The 18,561-nt window shown below is 52.2% G+C and overlaps 1 protein-coding gene across 1 annotated transcript in view; it reads left to right on the top strand.

The window, feature by feature from the left end:
* Positions 1–991: 991 nt before the first annotated feature.
* Dtx4 (deltex E3 ubiquitin ligase 4) overlaps positions 992–18,561 on the top strand; it is a 37,354-nt gene continuing 19,784 nt past the window's right edge. The window contains exons 1-4 of the mRNA XM_070032254.1: positions 992–1,405; positions 9,812–10,532; positions 16,906–16,967; positions 17,262–17,423. Coding sequence (XP_069888355.1) covers positions 1,195–1,405; positions 9,812–10,532; positions 16,906–16,967; positions 17,262–17,423 — 1,156 coding nt within the window. The 5' untranslated portion in view covers positions 992–1,194. The remainder of the gene's footprint in view (positions 1,406–9,811; positions 10,533–16,905; positions 16,968–17,261; positions 17,424–18,561) is intronic.

The following is an 18,561-nucleotide window of genomic DNA, read 5'->3' as shown; positions in this document are numbered from 1 at the left end:
CCAAGTCTGTCTTCTGTGTGTCCTAGTGTCTCACCTACCCCTTAAAAAAAATACTACAGAATTGATCGAGTTAGCCCCTGTCCTGTGGACTCTTAAAACAGGCCAGAAAACCCGCAACGGCTCTCTACGTGGACCCCATCATAGCCCCATCATTGGCCACGTTGCCGCATCCTGCTGCTGGGTGCCCTTCGCAGAGGTGGTTCAGTGGGTACCCAGGCAGCGGCCAGTGGTGCGCACGCCACGCCTAGGACCAGCAGGGGGCGGAGGAGTTCCGGGGCCTCGCCAGCCGGCGCCAAGGGGCGTGGCTTCTGCATCCTGACGGACAGCTAAGGATGCGGCCGGCCGAGGATGAGGTAATCCCAGGCCGAGCGAGGGGGGCGTGAGGGCGCGCGCGTGTGCGCGCACGCGCGTGCCTGTGTGTGCACGCGTGCCTATGCGACCTGGGCTGCGGCGTCTGCGTGGCGTCTTCTTTTTAAAAGAAGAAGGAATCCGATTTTTAAATATATTTGTATTTGGAACGAGGCTGCCCCGTGGCTGCGGTCCGAGCACGGGGGAAGCCTGGGGAGGGGGTGCGGGGTGGGGGGCGCGCGCGGGTTTGCCTGGCGCCCGTCCGGGCAGCGGCGGCTCCGGGCGGGGACTGCGCGGCGTCCCCACCGGGAGGGGGCGCTCTCCCCGCGGCGGGGCGGGCGGGGCGGGGCGGGAGCCGGGGCGGGGCGCCCGGAGCGGCGCGTGCCATTCGCCGCGCGCCTCGCGCAGCGCGCTGCCTCTCGCCCGGCCGCTGGTTTGCAAAGCCCGAGGCGCAACTGGTGCGCGGGTTCGGTCCTCGCCCGGCGGCGGCGGCGGAGGCGGCGGCGGCGGCCGGCCGGGAGGCTTTGCCGGGCGGGGCCCTGTTTGCACGGAGCCGGGCATTTGCATGAAGCGACTCGAACCCCCGGAGCAGCGGCAGCAGCGGCGGCGGAGCCCGGCGGCGGCGGCGGCGGCGGCGGCGGCGGCGCGCGGTCCGAGCCCGGCAGCCCGGGTCTTCGGGCCGCGGTGGATGCGCGGCTGGGGCGGAGCCCATGGGCCGCGGCTGAGGCTGCCGGGGGCGTCGGGGCTCGGGGCGGGGGGCGCGGTCGAGGCCCCGAGGCGGCGGCGCCGGAGGAAGCGGAGGAGATCGGGGGCTCGGGGCCCGGGCGGCGCAGCCCCGGGCTCGCCATGCTCCTGGCCTCGGCCGTGGTGGTCTGGGAATGGCTGAACGAGCACGGCCGCTGGCGGCCCTACAGCCCCGCCGTGAGCCACCACATCGAGGCGGTGGTCCGCGCCGGGCCCCGCGCGGGGGGCAGCGTGGTGCTGGGCCAGGTGGACGGCCGCCTGGCGCCCTACATCATCGACCTGCAGTCCATGAACCAGTTCCGGCAAGACACGGGTGAGTCGCCCGCCGCCCGCGTCCTGCGCCCCGGCGCGCCCGGCGGCCGCTCCGTGCGCTTCGATCACGGGATGGGGCGGGGGGGGGGGGGCTGGCGCTGATGGATCGCCCTGAGACACACACACACCACACGCACACCCCCGCCGAACCAGCACCTGCTAGCGGTGATCGGGGCCCGGAAGGGGGCTCCCTTCCCCTTCACGCCCCCTTTCCAGCCCTGGCTGGCTGGAGTCTTCCCTGGCTCTCCACCCTCGGCTGTTCCCACCTGCTTGGCCTCGGGCATCCCAGGGCCTCCACCCACCGGGGCCTCCTCCTCGGCCTCCTTCGTGCCTCTGGCCCCCTGTGATGGTGCGCGCGAGGAAAGCCTCGGTGTGTGAAGAACGGGGGGGGGGGGCTGGCAGCAGCTGAAGGAATCCCGCACCCCCCCTCCCCCGAGTGTAGCCAGGATCAGGCCCCCCACGGGGTACGTCATGGAAGGAGAGAATGGAGTCCGGGGATTCCGAAGAGACAGAACATCCTGGAGGCTATGACATTTCTCCAGTGCCTCGGCCCGGCCTCCTCCAAGCCGAGAAGCAACAGGCCAGGACCGGGGGAGGGGGAGGAACGGGGCTGTGGAATGCCTGGCAAGGAAGCCATTCCCTTTGTCCCCGGAGAAAGGGGGGTGGCGGGGGAGGCTCGTAAGGAGTAACTATCCCCTAGCCATCCTCCGGACTCCCATAGCACTAAACTCCCTTTCTTTCCCAGAGAATTAATGAGCTGCCAGCCATGAAGGCCACCCCCCACACACACACACCCCACTCTCCTCCACCCCAACCCTCCACTCCCCAGCCGGCCTTCTCCCCCAGATCAGGTGCAGGAAGGGTGGAGGAGGGCCACAGGCCGGCACCAAGGCGACCTCTTCATGATTTGGTCCAGTCTATCCTGGTATAATTGAGATGATAGGGACAAGTCTCCTGTCTTCCAGTCATTTCGTCAGTGGCGGCGAGGTGGAGGGTGTTTCTGGGATTCTGGCAGTGCTTTTCTAAGTGTGTAAACCACCACCACCCCATCCTGGAGAGACAGGTGTGGCAGGGAGGGAGGGGAGCCCATGACCAGGGGAGGGGGAGGACCTTGTGGCTCCAGGAACAGCTGCCTGAGCTGGACTTCTCAGCCCTCACATCCTGTGTGCTAATTAGGATTGTCATGGGAAAGAGGCATCTCCTCCCTCTTGTCCCTGCCTTTAGTCAGAACTCCCAAACAATCTTCGTGCCAGGGACACTAGTGGATTGAGAAAGAAAGAAGGGAGGGAAGCTTTATGGGGGGGAGAGATTCCAGAAGTTTTAGCATCTGGCAAGCTTCTACACTGGTGGAGAAGGAAGGGAGGTGGAGCAGGGGAAAGACTAGGAGGAGAGAATATGGAGGAATGTGGGGTGGTTGAGAAAGAGGATTGATTATGTGGTGTGGCTGAGAGGGAGGAGAAGCTGCATTGTGTAACTTGGGTAGAGGTTGTAGAAGTGAGGGGTGAGGGTGTCAGGGTCAGAGGCAGCTGTGGGGTCTGGGAGTAGGGCCAGGGAGACCACCTGATAGGAAATTCCAGTCCTGATCAAAATTTAAAAAAAAAAAAAAACAGCAAATGTTATCCTTTCTATGTCCGTGGCAAGGTGGAGGGCTGTTTCTGGAATTCTGGCTGTATCTAGATCTCTGTAGCATGTGGTAGAAGCTCCAACCCCAGTGATACACAGGTCCCGGGCCCACTCCCCCAAGCTCACTGCTTGAAAGAGCAGAGATGTAATGTGTGTTTGAGTGAAATCTGCTGGGCCAGGAACTGGGAGGTGTCACGATCTAGAGGAAACTTCCATACAGGTGAAAGTTATTGAGAAACCTGTTACAAAGGACCCAAACAATTTCCCTCAGACTTCTATCCCTCTTCCCTAAAGGCAGATTGACTACTGCCTAGTGATTAACAGAAGCCGGGACTCCTTGAATTTAGATATATGGGGGAGAATTAGCCCTGCATGGGGTTTTTTGGGGGGGAGAGGGGAGGTATTAGTGAATGATTGAAATCTAAGGCCTCACACAAGTTGGACAAGCCCGTTCTGTGATTAGATTATTGAAGCACTTCCCCAGCCCTGCTTCACCTCCCACATGCAATTTGATTTCTGAGACAAGGTCTTGCTATAGAGCCTAGTCCTCCTGCCTCAGCCTCCAACATGCTGAGATTACAGACATGCACCACTCTGTCCAACCAAGAACCTTTTAAAGATAGGCCCATAGTGTGTGTTTCCTAGCCACACTGCTGTGGTGTCGTTCTTTCATTTCTACAGCATATACAGAAGGCTAACAATCTTCCTGTCTCCTCTCTACCAGGCTGTGTGTTGGATGCTGTAGCCACTGGGCTGAATTCCCAGGAATGCTGGGTCTGTCTAGGAGCTTGTCAAAGTAGCTTCAAAATCTATGGGTATCTGGGGTCTTGAGCGCCCTCCCCTCTCCTTTCCCCACCAATACACACAGTTCCTCTCACTATAGCTCATTGATCAGACGGTGACAGGGTAGGAACTTTAAGCCACCAGCTCCCAGGCAACCTCAGTCAGGCCGTGGTAATGTTTAATTAAATTACCCACCGTCCCCAAGCCACACTTTAAAGCTGGGAACCCGAAACATCCCCATGAACAAAGAGCTGGAAGTTCCCTGCCTAGAGGCAAGTCCTCTCTCTTTGACATGGCTTTGTCCTTTTAGAAGTTGCCCAGGTCTCCCTGCTCTGTGAGTCTTCAGTCTCTCCCATCTCTGGGCTCTTGACTTCTTCAAGCCTGTTACCAGGGAGACAGTTGAAAGGTTGCAGACACCCATCTGCCTGCCTCTGTTTGCCCTGGGTACTTGTCCTCCTCCAGATCTGGTGAAAGAAGGGGGGGGTGCGTTTCTGAGTTCATTTGCATTGGATACTGGTCCAGAAGAAAAGAAGAGATGAGTGAGTTCCTCTCCACTGGAAGTCATTTATCCGAACCAGACTGCCTTTATCTCTTGTTTGGCAGTGACTAGAGAACTTTACTTCTTTGCTTTAGCATCATCATGTCCTCTGTATGTTTGAATAGCCCTGATCAGAGACATCTCTCCATGGGCCCAGGGGCAGGAGGAGGAAGACGCAGGCTGGGAGGCAGGACTCAGTGTTTACCATGCGATCATGAGCCTGTCCCCTGCCTGCCCACATCTTCCCTCTCTCTGTAGATTGTCCTCCTTTCCTTTTTCCTTTCCCTCCCACATGCAAGATCAGCAGGTGGAATGAGTCTGGCTTCTGCACCAGTGATGACGCTAAAGGGAACTGGCATGGTGCAAGGGCGGATTCTTTCCAGCTCAAGAGTTTTTCAGTGTGAGCTTTGTGCCTTTCCGTCTTTAATGTAGCGAGAGGTCAAATGTATGGAGTGGGTTTGGTGACCGAATTCAATAGAAGCTGATTGTATGGGGCTTTCATGATAGGCCTTTCTTCACCAGAGCACAGGAGAGACAGACATTACGATGACCCCAAGGTAGCTACAGTGTGGCTGGTGGTCTGTGGGCCTGCATTGTGCCAAGCATATTGCTCCCACTGTCTTGTTCAGTCCTCACAGCAACTCTGTAAAGACTTGAGATTCCCATTCTATGGGGAAAAGTGGGAACTTGCCCAAGGGCTTCACTTGCTCTGTCCATGGCATAGCTAGGATTCTGAACTGAGCGTCCTTTTACTATACTCCGTCCTCCTGTGATCAGTATTGGCCATCTGCCTTATAAAGCTCTTGACCCCTGGGACATAGCAATGCTAGAATATCCAAGCCCTTGCCCTCATAGGGACATGGGAGTGAGAGTCAGGTGGTGACTGGTGAGAGAGGCTGTGGATTTTTGGTACGCCGTGTATGCTCGCCCAGCAGCGAATCTCTTGTGCAGGTGGAAGTGGAGGTGATATGTCTTAGTGACCTCAGGTCGTGGCCTGGCAGGCAATGATTGACTTCTGCTTCCTCAAAGCCAAAACATCTCGGGTGTTTGGGGATGTTGGCATCTGGGTGGCTGGGGAAAATGGATTTTCTTTCTCTTTTCTTTCTCCTTAGTTTGGGATCACTCTTGATTCCTATCCTATGAGAAGCCTTCTCCCTGGATCGCCACACTGTATGACAAGATGGAATGTCTTCAGACTAGCTAGTTTAATAGGGCACTCAGATTCCAAATAGGGAAGTAGCCATTGAGTGAAATCCTACCATCCCTCTTGTCCAAGTCTTTGTTTCTGAGGTTTGCTGTTTTGTGTTTTTTTTTTCCTGACTCTAATTACATTCTAGGGCTGAACCAAGCACAGCAGTGTTCCCTTACCCAAAGCAGCTTTTCTTGTTAATGGCAATGCCAATTTCCCCATGTTTCCTGGTCCTTGGGATTCTTTGGCTTATTCTATCATTCAGAACCTCATTGAGCGACTAACATGTAAAAGACACATTGTGGTCTGATGCTTGAAATGAGAAAAAAATCATATTCCCACCACAGGCCACAGGAGACACTGAGCCCTAGCTCTGAAGGGCATTGCTGGGCTGGACTTCTGGGAATTAGGAAAGTGTGGTTCTGGAAAAGCATGTGGAAAGCATTTGACTATCCAAGGTCAGGTCCCCTGTGCAGGGTCTCTCCAGTCCTTCACCTCTTTCTCATCCCCCTCTCCCCATCAGTCCCTCTCCTACCCCCTCCTCACGTGAAACTAATGAACACAACAGCTTTGGTCTTGTCAGTTCCATTTACAAATCTTCACTGATTCCTCATCCCCTCAGAATTAAATCCATCACAGCTTAACATCCCAGACCCTCTATACCCTGCCTGTCACGTGCCTTCTTGGGTCTATCTTCTGTGCTTTATGTATTCCCAGATCTCTTTGACACCCTCTCCATCCCCATCTCCATGACCTCTCTTCTGCTGGAATGCCATCCTCTTCCACGTTTGCCTGTTGAAGTTCTCTTTATCATTCAGGCCTTGTGTTCTTTGTCACCCACTTCTTCAAATATTCAACAAATCATCATTACTTCCTCTATTCAGTCAGGTCTGTGTGTCTGTGTGTCTGTGTAATATAGCGTAGTGTAGTATACTGAGGCTTAAATTCAGTGCCTGGGTACTGTCCCATCACTTCCATGCTTCTACTTCTAGCTGTTTTATTGGTTAATTGGAGATAAGAATCTCAGGGACTTTCCTGCCTGGGCTGGCTTTGAACCGTGATCCTCAGATCTTATCCTCCTGAGTAGATAGGTTGACAGGTGTGAGCCACCAGCACCCAGTATCAATAAATACATAATGAACTCCTTAGACATACCAAGCATATGGGACAAAGTGGGGAACAGCATTTGGGGGCCCATTCTCATGGAGTTGGGGATCTAGGAGGGAGACAAGTATCCATCCAGCTTGTAGCACAAATAAAGGTATAATTGCATGGAGAGATAATGCCATGCAAAAACTAGGAGCAAGAATTTGACCTGATTCAGACATCCCAGAGAGATACCATATTAATCAAAAGGATGGGGTTGTGAGGTGGGGATAATGAATTGGCCTTGTGAAGAGTCCCAGAATCAGAGAAGCAAGGAAATGGCCAGTGTGAAGAAAATGTGGGCAGTATATGTATGTTACAATATGAGGGAGGGGTGAAATGCAGAAATTGTAGCAGGAGATTTGGGTCCTGACCTAAGAAGAAATTATGGAAGGAGTTAAGCAGGGAAGGGATGTGGTTCCCGCCACCATGTATTTCATTTCACTGACATCTGCCCATGGCATATTTTGCATCATAAATAGTTACACACACACACATACACATGTCTTCCAACACCATTTGAGATCATATATTATTCGAGGAATGCTTGACTCTTGGCATTCTGCACAGCAACTAATGGGTGCTCAGCAAGATGTGGTCAGTGAATACATAGCATAGGCATTGGAGTCTTGAGCACAGCACAGTTGCTGGAGTTCTGGAATGCAAAGCGCTCCACAGCTGTACCCTTGCCCTACTCACACTACCCATGGAAGGGGCTCAGAAGCCTGGAATCAGCAGGCAGTGGTTCCAGATCTGCACCTCCAACTTCCCAAAGGTGGAGCCTGCGCTAGAGGACACTTCCAAGAAATGCACAGCAGCAAATGACGTAGGATCTGAAGGATAGGTTAAAAATGGCAAAAGGTTGCACTTGGGAAACGGGAAAGTAGTGGAGGAGGGTGTCAGGGAACCATGAGAGAAGGCCTGAGCACGAAAAGGACCTCTGACAGGAGAAGAGGAAAACAGAGATCTAGAGGAAGATATACTGGAAAGGAATGTCAAAGAACCAGGGGATCATTGCCAAAGGTTCAGGGCAATTCTCAGAAATGTCCAAGATTGAGAACACTGTTGTCAAAAAAAAAAAAAAAAGTGTGTGTGTGTGTGCGTGCGCGCACGCGGGTGCATGCATGTGCATGTGTATATGCATGTGCATGTGCCAGAACTGGAGCTTGAACCCAGATCCTCACAGTTTGGCTTTGCCTTTTTGTTCAAGGCTGGTGCTCTACCACTTGAGCCACACCTCCACTTCCCTTTATGCGCGTTTGTGAGATTTGGCCAAGTATATTTCTCTGTGCTACTCCAGATAAAAGATAAAATGATGCCATGTCAACTCCTCTAAAATTACTTTGTTATCTGTAACAGACTCTCTCAGTAATAAAGCTGGCATAGCTATGAGCTATATGGGAACACTCATTTCCTCTCTCTGGGTCTCTGTCTCTCTGTCCCTCTCTTAAATACTGCATCCTATAAGCTTTTCCTGTCGCATCTTTATCCTGCTTAGACACAGTACAAAAACAAAGCTTCAGTCATAATCACTGCTTCTTGTTCTGTGCGCCTGACAGGTGCTATTTTTGCCATTTAATATTCGCTTCTTTCTTTGGTCTTCAACTTCACCTGTTGAGGCTTCATCCCAGGGCCAGAAGTGATGGACCTCTCGTGGACCCAGCCCATACTCTTTGTTCCCCCAGCAAGGAAGGAAAGGGAGGCTAACTAGGGAATTGCTCCTCCCCTCTCTTCCTCCATACCTCCAGACCCCTCCAACAGAGGCCCTGGTGCTGAATAGGGGATTGTTCTGCTTCTTGCTTGTGCCTCTGAATGTTGATGTTTTGGGTCATTAAGGGGCTTGGAGATGGGGTGGAGGGTGGGTTATGACCCTGGCAAAGGCCTGAATAGCCATTGTTCCTTTTCTTTCCCCCCTTGAATGGGATCCTGTCCCAGTCTTGGTGTCTCCCTCTGGGTTGGGGGAAGGGGGGCGGGTCAGAGGCCAGTGAAGGGAGCCTTTTCCCACCGGCCTGGATAGATGGAGCTTAAGCTGACAGATGCAGGAATGCCTGCATCTCCAGAGCCCTCCCCAGCCCTCTCACTCTGTCCTGAGCCAGACATCCTTTGCCTTGATGTCGATGCCAGCAAATGAGCCCTGGTGGGCAATGTGCTGGCTTCCGATATGGGGGTGGAGAGTGGAGAAATGGGTGATAGTTCCCTTAGGAGCTTCGTTCTCTTCTGATGCTGCTAATTCATCTCTGCTGTACCAATACCCTGTAATAACCCTGGCTCCTCTTCCCAGTCCTACGGGGAAACCATGTTTCTGAGTATTGGAGCTTTGAGGATGAAAGATCTTAGACAGTTAAAAATTATCCTCAAGACCATTGAGAAAGGTGACTGTCATTGACGTAAGATAGAATGGAGGGAATCTCTGAGTCTTCTCCTAAGCTGATTTCCTTTCTTCTCACGGTGATGCACCTGGTTTGGGAATTTCTATTTTTATTGTCTCTCTAAAGAGTCGCTGCCAACCGCAAAGAGCTGCTTGGTGGGCACTGCCTCTGGTCAGCCATCCGGAATGGGAAGCAAAGTTAGACCCCTTTCCTCTGGCTCCTCACAGCCCTGTGTTTCCCCCACAGCCCAGCCCTCTGGCACTGGGTATTCAGAAGGGATATTTATGAACATCTACTATGCATGGGGGGAGGAGGGGTCTTTCTGTGCTATCATGTAAACTCCAGGGCTTGCTCATGAGTCCAGGTAACTGGCATGTACAGATACATGCTTGGAGAATGAATAAGGAGTCACCTGTATTAATTTTTTTCTCAAAAGCCCTAATAGGAAGGACTTATTCTCCGTTTTTCTCACGGGAGACGATTGGAGGGAGGGGTACTGTCATTAGCTAGTAGGGACATCCATTTGGTATGTTCCCAGCTCCAAGGTAAGAGGTGCTTCTCACCCAGCCAACACGGCGGGCTGCTTCCCAGACTTCTTGCCCTGAATAGCTCGATGGGCTCCTTCAAGGCAAGAATGAGTCTCATTGCGAGGCGGAAGCCTCTGTAGGTGGGCAGGAAGATATTCAGCATGGATTGGTCTCTTGGTGCAATACGGTTCCCCGTGGTTCCAGGCTGACCGCTCCTCTGTCCCCCTCTCAGGAACCCTGCGTCCTGTCCGCCGCAACTACTATGACCCATCTTCGGCCCCGGGGAAGGGCGTGGTGTGGGAATGGGAAAACGACAACGGCTCCTGGACCCCCTACGACATGGAAGTGGGCATCACCATCCAGCACGCCTACGAGAGGCAGCACCCCTGGATCGACCTCACCTCCATCGGCTTCAGCTATGTCATCGACTTCAGCACCATGGGCCAGATCAACCGGCAGACCCAGCGCCAGCGCCGGGTGCGGCGCCGGCTCGACCTCATCTACCCGATGGTCACCGGGACCCTGCCCAAGGCGCAGTCCTGGCCGGCCAACCCGGCCTCGGCCGCCTCGCCCCCGGCTCCACCCTGCTCCTGTCCGCAGTGTGTGCTGGTGATGAGTGTCAAGGCGGCCGTGGTCAACGGGGGAGCCCTGCAGCCCCCCCTAAGCCGCAAGAACGGGGCTCCCTCCGCCACGGCCAAGCTGCCTCCGCCCCCCGGCCCGGGAGTCAAGCCACCGGATGCCACGGGCACCCTTCGAGCCCCGCCCAAGGCCCCCGCGTCGCAGGTGACCCGGCGACAGGTGTCCAGCGCAGCACCAGCCGGGGCAGCCGCGGGAGCCGCGGCCGCCGCCCCTGCAGCCAGCAGCAAGACGGGACGGGTAGCCCTGGCCACCTTGAATCGGACCAACCTTCAACGACTGGCCATCGCGCAGTCCCGAGTGCTGATCGCCTCCGGGTAGGTGCTCCGAGTGCTGATCGCCTCCGGGAAGGTGCTCCCCTGGCCGCCTCCAGGCGCTCCCTCTCTCCAGGGACAACCTCGGGCTGACCCTGGGGGTCACAGAGCGCAGAAGGAGCTACTGCCAGGATGTGGGGTCCTGGTCTCCCGGGGCTGAGCTCCTGGCCACGTTGGGGAGCAAACGTGGAGGGTTTCACAGCTCAGCCCCCTTGCCCCCCAGACCCCGGGTTTCATTGAGATTCTTGTGTTTACCATGTGATCAAGGGCAAGATCCATCACCTCCTAGAACCCCGACCTCCCCACTTGTGAAAGCTGGTCATGGCACCCTTGTTAGAATCCCAAGGGAGGGGTCAGGAAATTCCTACCCAGGAAGTCAGGACCAGCAGCTTGAATGCTGTCCCCCACCTCGTGCTGCTTCAAGGGTTTTTGTCATTCCATCTGATCCTTACTGGAGTTGTACAAGGTAGGCATTGTTAGCTCGTTTTTATAGAGGAAGAAAGTTGGGGTGCACTCGCTCAGGGGCGCACAGCTCATCATCCATCGGCAAGACTGGGATGCAGACTTTAGCAAGTGTGACACCAGATTCTGATTCGGCAGTGCTTCTCTACCAAGTGTGGACCAGTGTCCAGATACGGTGAGGAGGTAGTGCAATGAGGTCTAGGTTCTTTGCATTCATGAACTCAAGCTATTCCAGGGCGATGATGAGGCTGGAGATTCGATTAGTGTGTATGAGATACATATACATACATGTGTGTGTACACATATATATACATCTGTGTGCATACATATATGTATATATGGGTGTATGTATAATATATATTTTATAATTATGTGTGTGTATACACACACACACACACACACACACACATATGTAGTCCTAGGGCTTGAACTCAGGGCCTGGGCACTGTCGCTTAGCTTTTATGCTCAAGACTAGCGCTCTACCCTTTGAGCCACCGTTCTCCTTCAGCTCCCTTTGGTGGTCCATTGAAGATAAGAGTCTCAGACATTCCTGCCTAGACTGGCTTCAAACCACAGTCTTCAGATCTCAGACTTCTATAAGAAGCTAGGATTACCTGTGAGTCACCTGGGTCTGGCTAGCTTTCTCTTGTTCTTGATCTTCCTGAAGTGATCTCAACCAAGTCCGTTCTTTGCTGGCAGCAGCAGCTCCTGGCTTCTTCCCTAAAACTCACCCATCTTCCTTAACTCTGAATGGGGCCTGGGTCTGCCTTCTGGCCATGTACTCAAGTAGTTAGGATGGTTTAAGAGTTGAGTTCTCGAGTCTGGGCTTCCCCTGGGCTGCCCTGAGGAGATATCATTGATATTCAGCTGGCACTCTGCAGAGAGGCTGAGCACTGGGGAAGGAAAGAAGGAAGATCCATTGAGGAGTAGGAGGAAGATTAGGGTGGGAGCAGGAGCCTCTGTTCCTGCCTTTCCACTGGGATCAGCCAAGCTCCATTGTTGTTGTGTGTCATATCTGTCTCCTCAGATTTGCCTTCCCCACCCAAGGTATTACTGTGGAAGGAGAGTTCACCCTTGACCATATACCTCTCCTTTGCTCTGAAGCAAGCATCAGGCACAGGCACTTAACTCACAATTGTCCTTCTTTCTATCAAGGGCCACACAGCATGCATGTTACAGAACCAAGGACAGAATCCCGATTTGATTCCCTGGTTCACTGTCTCCGCTGAAGCCTCATGGGATGTGAGAACATTCTTAAATACCAGACTGCTAATCAGATGAGCTGATAGAAGTAGTTGGAGAGAAATGGGCACCCAAACCATGCCACCATGTAGCTTCTTTGAACAACCCTGCAGCAGCATCCTGGGACTCTCAGAGAGTTGCAGGGTGATCACTGGCATGCAGGGGAAGTTCAATCCCTGACTGCCTGAGCTTGAATCCAAGCTCCTTGTGTGCCACTTAAAGCAAGTTTTGCCTTCAGTGCTCTCATTTACAGAAGGAGAGTGTAATAACCTTCCTTCGAGGGTGGTCATGGATTCAATGAGACATTCAGTGCATAGACTTAGCACAATGCACGACACATAATAATAGTTGGGTGTTCGCTGTTGTCATGGTTAGTATGGTGATTAACAGGTATCTATTGAATATACATTCTAGTTATTAAATCAACTCAAAGCTGAGCAGGTCTGACACACCACTTCATTTCTGACACCCTTGACAAATGCGATCATGGAGGGAGACGAGGGAGACACCCCCAGATCACTTTGAATTTCAATGAGGGAGTCCACCACGCTTTATCTGTTCTTTGGCTCCCTCTTCCTGCCAATAGAATGGCTGGAAAACAGAGTGGAGGTCAGGACAGTTGCAATTTCAAAAGAGCAATAGAAAGGCCTTGTTTCTTTCCTCTCTATTTTTCCTGACAGGGGAGCCGCCCCGCCCCCCCCAACCCTCTTATCTTCCAGCACTTTCCTTTTCACCTCTCCCACTTCCCTCACCCCCTTTACCATCCTCTCTTCCAGCCTTTCTTGGCATTTAATTAGCGTGTTTCTTCCTTTGTCTGGCTTTGCCATCGACCTTCTGTCGTTGTTCAACCTCTCCCTCCTCCTCTTTCTGTCCATGACCTCTTCAAGCAAGTTTCCCACGGAAAAATAAGTAAGACCGGGAGGGTGGGATGAAGAGAGGGACTTGGGGGGACTGAGGAGGGGGGGCGGGGACACAAAAGTTTCTGTGAATTATTCAGACCCAGGCAGGAGATTTCTAAAGAGGTGGAGGGCTGTGCACTGGAGTGTGGCCGTCGCCCCCCTGGCCCTCTCCCTGAGTCCAGTTTCTCCATCTCCAGCTAGGCCTTGCTTGCCTTAGAGACAAGACCCTTGTCCTGCCAAGGAGTTCCTGGGTTGGTGCATAACTCAGACAAGTATAGCCTGGCACCATGATATCTGCGGGGATCTTCTCTCGCCCTCTGCCCTGTTTCTTACTACCTTGCCAGCCCATCTCTTTTCACAGTTTTCTGTTTCATCAGTGGAAGTTAACACTAGACCAACCATTCACTGAGAACAGACCAACCAAGCAGGATGAGGAGGAATCTTCTGATTAGCAACAAATGGATAGGCCAGAGGACTTGGGCTGAGTAGAGTTGTCTGGATTCAAGAAACAAGCCCTGTCATTGGGCTGCTGTTTTCTAGGAGGACTCGGCTTGTATAGCTGGGATTCCAATAGGGGATGATGGATCAGTGAGAGGGATGGTACTTCAGGTTTATTTATCCAACCAGGAAACGTGGGGGAGGGATGGTCAGGTGTTATCAACCGGGCACTTCTCAGTTCTGTGCCTAGCACTCAACTCTGCATTTTACACTTGATACTTCTATCCTCAAGACTCTGGAGAAAAACAAACAACAACAGAAAAAAAAATCACCTAGTGTATTAAAGCAGGAAATGGTTGAGTGGAAACCAATGTAGTCCTCTGACACTTGAGAAATAGAAGTATAAACAGTCACTGAAATTTGTGTAGGGTCCAGCTGTTTACAAAATATCTGGCCTAAATCCTCACCAAAGTCCCCTCCAGGGAGCAGACTTTCAGGGTAATCTGTTTACAGCTGGAGTAACTCTGCTCCTGGAAGGCAGAGAGGCTGGGCAACTCTCCCAAAGGCACAAAGCAAGACAGGGCTGAGCTGGGTTCAGATGTTCCCAGAAGTTTACAGCTCCTTCCATTACACTCTTCTGTGTCCCACGGCCTAGTGACATGCAGGGACCAACACCTCTCTTGTCAGATAAGTTGATCCCACAGGTGCTCTGTGTTTCTTGCTTGTCTGAGGTCCCAGGAAGGCCTTCCCTTCCCTCTCTCCAGAATTTTCCCCACACCCCCACAGTTCTTGGGCTGCTCTGGGGACGAGTATTTCCTGGTTGGCCGAATTGGGTGTGGAAACCTGCCAGTCCAGTTTGTGGGAACAAAGGTGGCTTTTGTCACCCAGATCACAGCTATTTATCAGTTGGACTGGAGGCCTTGAGGTGGGAGAGAGAGAAAAAAGGCAGGTGAAGTACCGGTCAATGTATACTGCCCCCTGGTGGGGAGCCAAGAAACTGGCTCCAGAAGGCCAGATCCTCCCTTCCAGCCTCCCCAGATAGAGGTAGAGGAAATTGTGGCTCAGTTAAGTTGGTTGACTGCACCAGGAGCTGTTGGTAGGGTTGAGAATCAAATCTGATTTTCTTTATTATTTGCATGTACTTGACCCAAAGGAGGGCAGGCCTAAGAGTGCAGAATTGAGTCCATTTCCACTTTCTTTTTTTTTTTTTTTTCCTGATGGGTCTTGTTTTAAATGCAACGTCTCTTCCTGCACATCTCAGTTTTGATTTATCCAGGGGACAGTTTCAGGAGGAAAGTAGCCTTTGGTGACCTTTAAAGACCAGAGACAAGGGACGTTGGCAGGCTAAGAATAGCTGAAAAAGTTCCCTACTAATGGGAATGTGGGAGACAGATCCACTGCTCAGCCAGAAAGTCCCATTGCAGCCCTGTCCTTGCGTGGCAGTGGCTTAATTCGTCGTACTCTGAGCTGCTGTAGGAAGGATAGAGTGTTTTCAGAGTGATGTAAACAGTGAGTAGGCGTTGTGACTCTGGAGCCAGATTTTGTGACTTCAGCCTTCAGCTGTGTGACCTTGATCACCTCCTTGACTATAAAATGGGGTTAATAGTAATATTTTAGGTATAGGCCGTTGGGTGGATTACATGGGCTTAAGTGTTTTGAGTTGTGAGGCTTGTTCATGGTTGTGTGTGTTCGTGGTTATAGCCCATCAATGAAGGTATAGGTTTGCCACTGCATCACTCAGATAATGCAGCATAGTGTCCAACACAAAGTCAGCTTCAATAAGTACTTCTGAAATGGGCAAAGAGCTCCTTTCCTCCCTCCCATTTCCCAGCCTCACCCTACCCCTAGAACAGTTCTGGCTTCTCAGGCTAGCTGGCTCCTGGAGACATCTGTGACCAGATCCACTAGCCTCTCCATACCAGCTGTGGGAGCCTGGGTGGCAGATGGGATGGCGCAAGCCCCAGCCCCATGAGTGCCATATTTTCCCAGTTAACGCTGTGGGCGGCCTGGCCTTTCCCAGGCAGCTGTGCGGGCGCCTCTCCAGCCTGGCTAGAGTTCCTGGGGAGAGGACACAGAGAGGAGGAGCCTGGGCCTCTATTTATATGTGTCAGAGGCAAGGAGAAGTGACAGCTGTTCCAGCAGTGGTTTCCAAATGCGGCGGGGGATTTGCAACATCTGCACCCTCTCGAGAGCAGAGTCCTGTGCTCCACTAGTGCAGATTCTGACCTCTATTGTAAAACACCTCTTAGGTTAGGTGCTGTTGGCTCACGCCTGTAATCCTAGCTACTCAGGAGCCTGATAGCTGGGGATTTGGGTTCAAAGCCAATCCAGGCAGAAAGTCCATGAGACTCTTATCTCCAATTAACCAGCAAAACGCCGGAAGTGGAGCTGTGGCTCAAGTGGCAGCATGCCAGTCTTGAGTGAACAAACTAAAGCACAGCTTCTAGGACTTGAGATCAAGCCTCAGTACTCACACACACACACACACACACACACACACACACACACACACACAAACAAGCCTCTTTATTTATGTTTACCTTTTAAAATTGTTATTATAAAGGTGATGTACGGAGGGGTGACAGTTACATAAGTCAGGAAATGAGTACATTTCTTTTTGGACAACGTCACCCCCTTCCCTCGCTCTCTCCCAGTTTTTCCCTCCCGTCCTCACCTGTAAGTTGTATAGTTCCATTTTCAACACAGTGTCTGGTGAGTACCACAGCTGCAGCTGCCTCCTGTGCAAATAAGGATTGAATGCCTGCTGGTTCTAGGCTCTGAACAAAACATTAGTATTTGCCTTTTAGGCTTTGAATTCTAGAGGAGGAGAAAAGCAGCAGCAACTTATTTTAAAAGACCGTAACTTCCGTGAAAAATAATAATGACTGAGCGCCGGATAGCGCGAAGGCTTGGGAATCCAGGGTGAGGTGAAGGGGTGGGTGATAGTGTGAATAAGATGCTGTCAGGGACCTCACTGGTAGATGAGGTCTGAGCCTTATCTCCTCTCAGTTAGAGGGAGCAGCATGGGCAGGAGCTCCGGCAGTTGGGTGCCTGCCATGCAGACACAGTGACAGCCAAGTAAGAGGTGAGTGGCCACAGGGACATGATGGGGCTGTAGGGATAAGGAAATGAGGGTGAGGGATGTTTCACGGATGGCACAGAGCTGTAGAGATCTTGCTAGGACTTTGACCCCAAGTGAACTTGATAGGAAGTGACAGAGTCTGATTTGGCTTTTGAAGAGGTCGCCTCCCACTGCTTTGTGAAGAGCGCACTGTCGGTGCAGGAAGTTCTGACTTCACGTGTCATTAACCATAACGCATCTCCTCTTTCCACAGAGTTCCTACGGTCCCAGTAAAAAACTTAAATGGATCCAGTCCTGTCAACCCTGCCCTGGCAGGTAAGAGCTCTGCTTACAGGAATGAAGCAAGCAGTGGGCAGGTATAAATGGGAGAGAAGATGAATGCGAAGCGAAGAGGCAATTTCAGGATTTGTTACAGGAAGAGTTTTGGGAGGGGAGGGGAGGAGGTTGTTAGAGCTGAGCGTGCTGTTTTAAGATGAGCACGTAGAGAAGCCATGCCTGGGGAGGACTCTGGTGGAAAGGAGGAGAAGCAGTGAGTGGAGAGGGAGGGATCTGCGGAGTGTGGCCAGCTGGTTTTTTCATCCATCCTAAACCAGGCCCCACCCCTTCCAGGAATCACTGGGATCCTCATGAGCGCCGCTGGATTGCCTGTGTGTCTCACCAGACCACCGAAGCTGGTCCTCCACCCGCCCCCTGTCAGCAAGAGCGAAATCAAGTCCATCCCCGGAGTTTCTAACACAAGCCGCAAGACCACCAAGAAGCAAGCCAAGAAAGGTACCCACTTCTTCTTCCTCTGAGGGGAATCAAGCCAAGAGGCAGAGACTTGGGCTTCCAACCCTGGCTCTGCCTCCCACCGTTTAGGCAATAACGTTCTGCATCTGCGCAGTGGGCTTCGCCAGTAGATTGTGACGGTTAGGCCCCGAGTGGAGTGTGTAAGGAGGAGATAGAACCACCTTGGAAAATACAACTATGTAGCACAACAACACAGAGACAAATTAAGGATGGTGCAGAGAAAGAGATGGCATGTTCAAAGAGAAAGATCACATTGACTTCAGCACCAAAACACTGGCTTTATATCCCGACTTTATCCCTTGCTAGTTAGGTGGCTACATAGAACCTGCACATATTCTAGCAGCCATCAGGCTATTACTCGCACCTTCTAGAACCACAGGGTTTTCTCTCGTTAGCTTTATGGTTGCTCTTTTATTTGTTGCTAGAACTGGTTGCAAAATGATGTTCTCATCCCTTCAAACCCTCACTTTGCAGCCTCTTTTTTTTTTTTTTTTTTTGGTGAAGTTTAAGTCAGGTCATGAAAATGTTAAACTTAGCCCAGGACCTGGCTAGTGTAATAGACTTTCAATTAACTGCAGCTTCATTCTTAAAAGAGAAGCAGGACAGTGGGTGGGAAGTGTCCGCATCTCAGCCTTCCGATGGGTCTGTCGCATGAGCCACTTCCTCAAACCCTTGCCCTACTTTTCTAGTCTGTTAAAATTTCACTTCTTAAGTGAGTCCAATTGCCTTGCTCATAGTCCGACAGGAAGTGTCAGGATTTTACACTTTCCCACTCTTCCTGATATTATTAATAGCACACGCCACCCTTATCTGGCAAAGTGCTTTAAGGGCTGTACATTTATGAGCTCATTAGTTGTCAAAGCCCCACCTGGCGTTAGATGCTCTCCATCTTCCTGGTTTTACAGATAAGAAAAAGGAAGCTCAGGGAAGTTAAGAGAGTGAGTCAAGGTGGCACTGATCTCTTTTCCTCTGTGACTCCTGGAGTGCTGGTGTGACCCCATTTTCTGCCTTCAGACAGGCCTCCGTCCTAAGGCTCCAGCCCCTGAAGAATTCCCCAGATCCTTGTAGCCTGTCAGGATGCAGCTGCTGGATTCCACCTGCTGGACAGTGGCAGCATTTT

The sequence above is a fragment of the Dipodomys merriami genome, unplaced genomic scaffold, assembly GCF_024711535.1.
Source record: "Dipodomys merriami isolate MVZ:Mamm:240054 unplaced genomic scaffold, mDipMer1.0.p SCAF_21, whole genome shotgun sequence".
Taxonomy (NCBI): domain Eukaryota; kingdom Metazoa; phylum Chordata; class Mammalia; order Rodentia; family Heteromyidae; genus Dipodomys; species Dipodomys merriami.
This window is presented reverse-complemented; position numbering and strand designations above follow the sequence as displayed.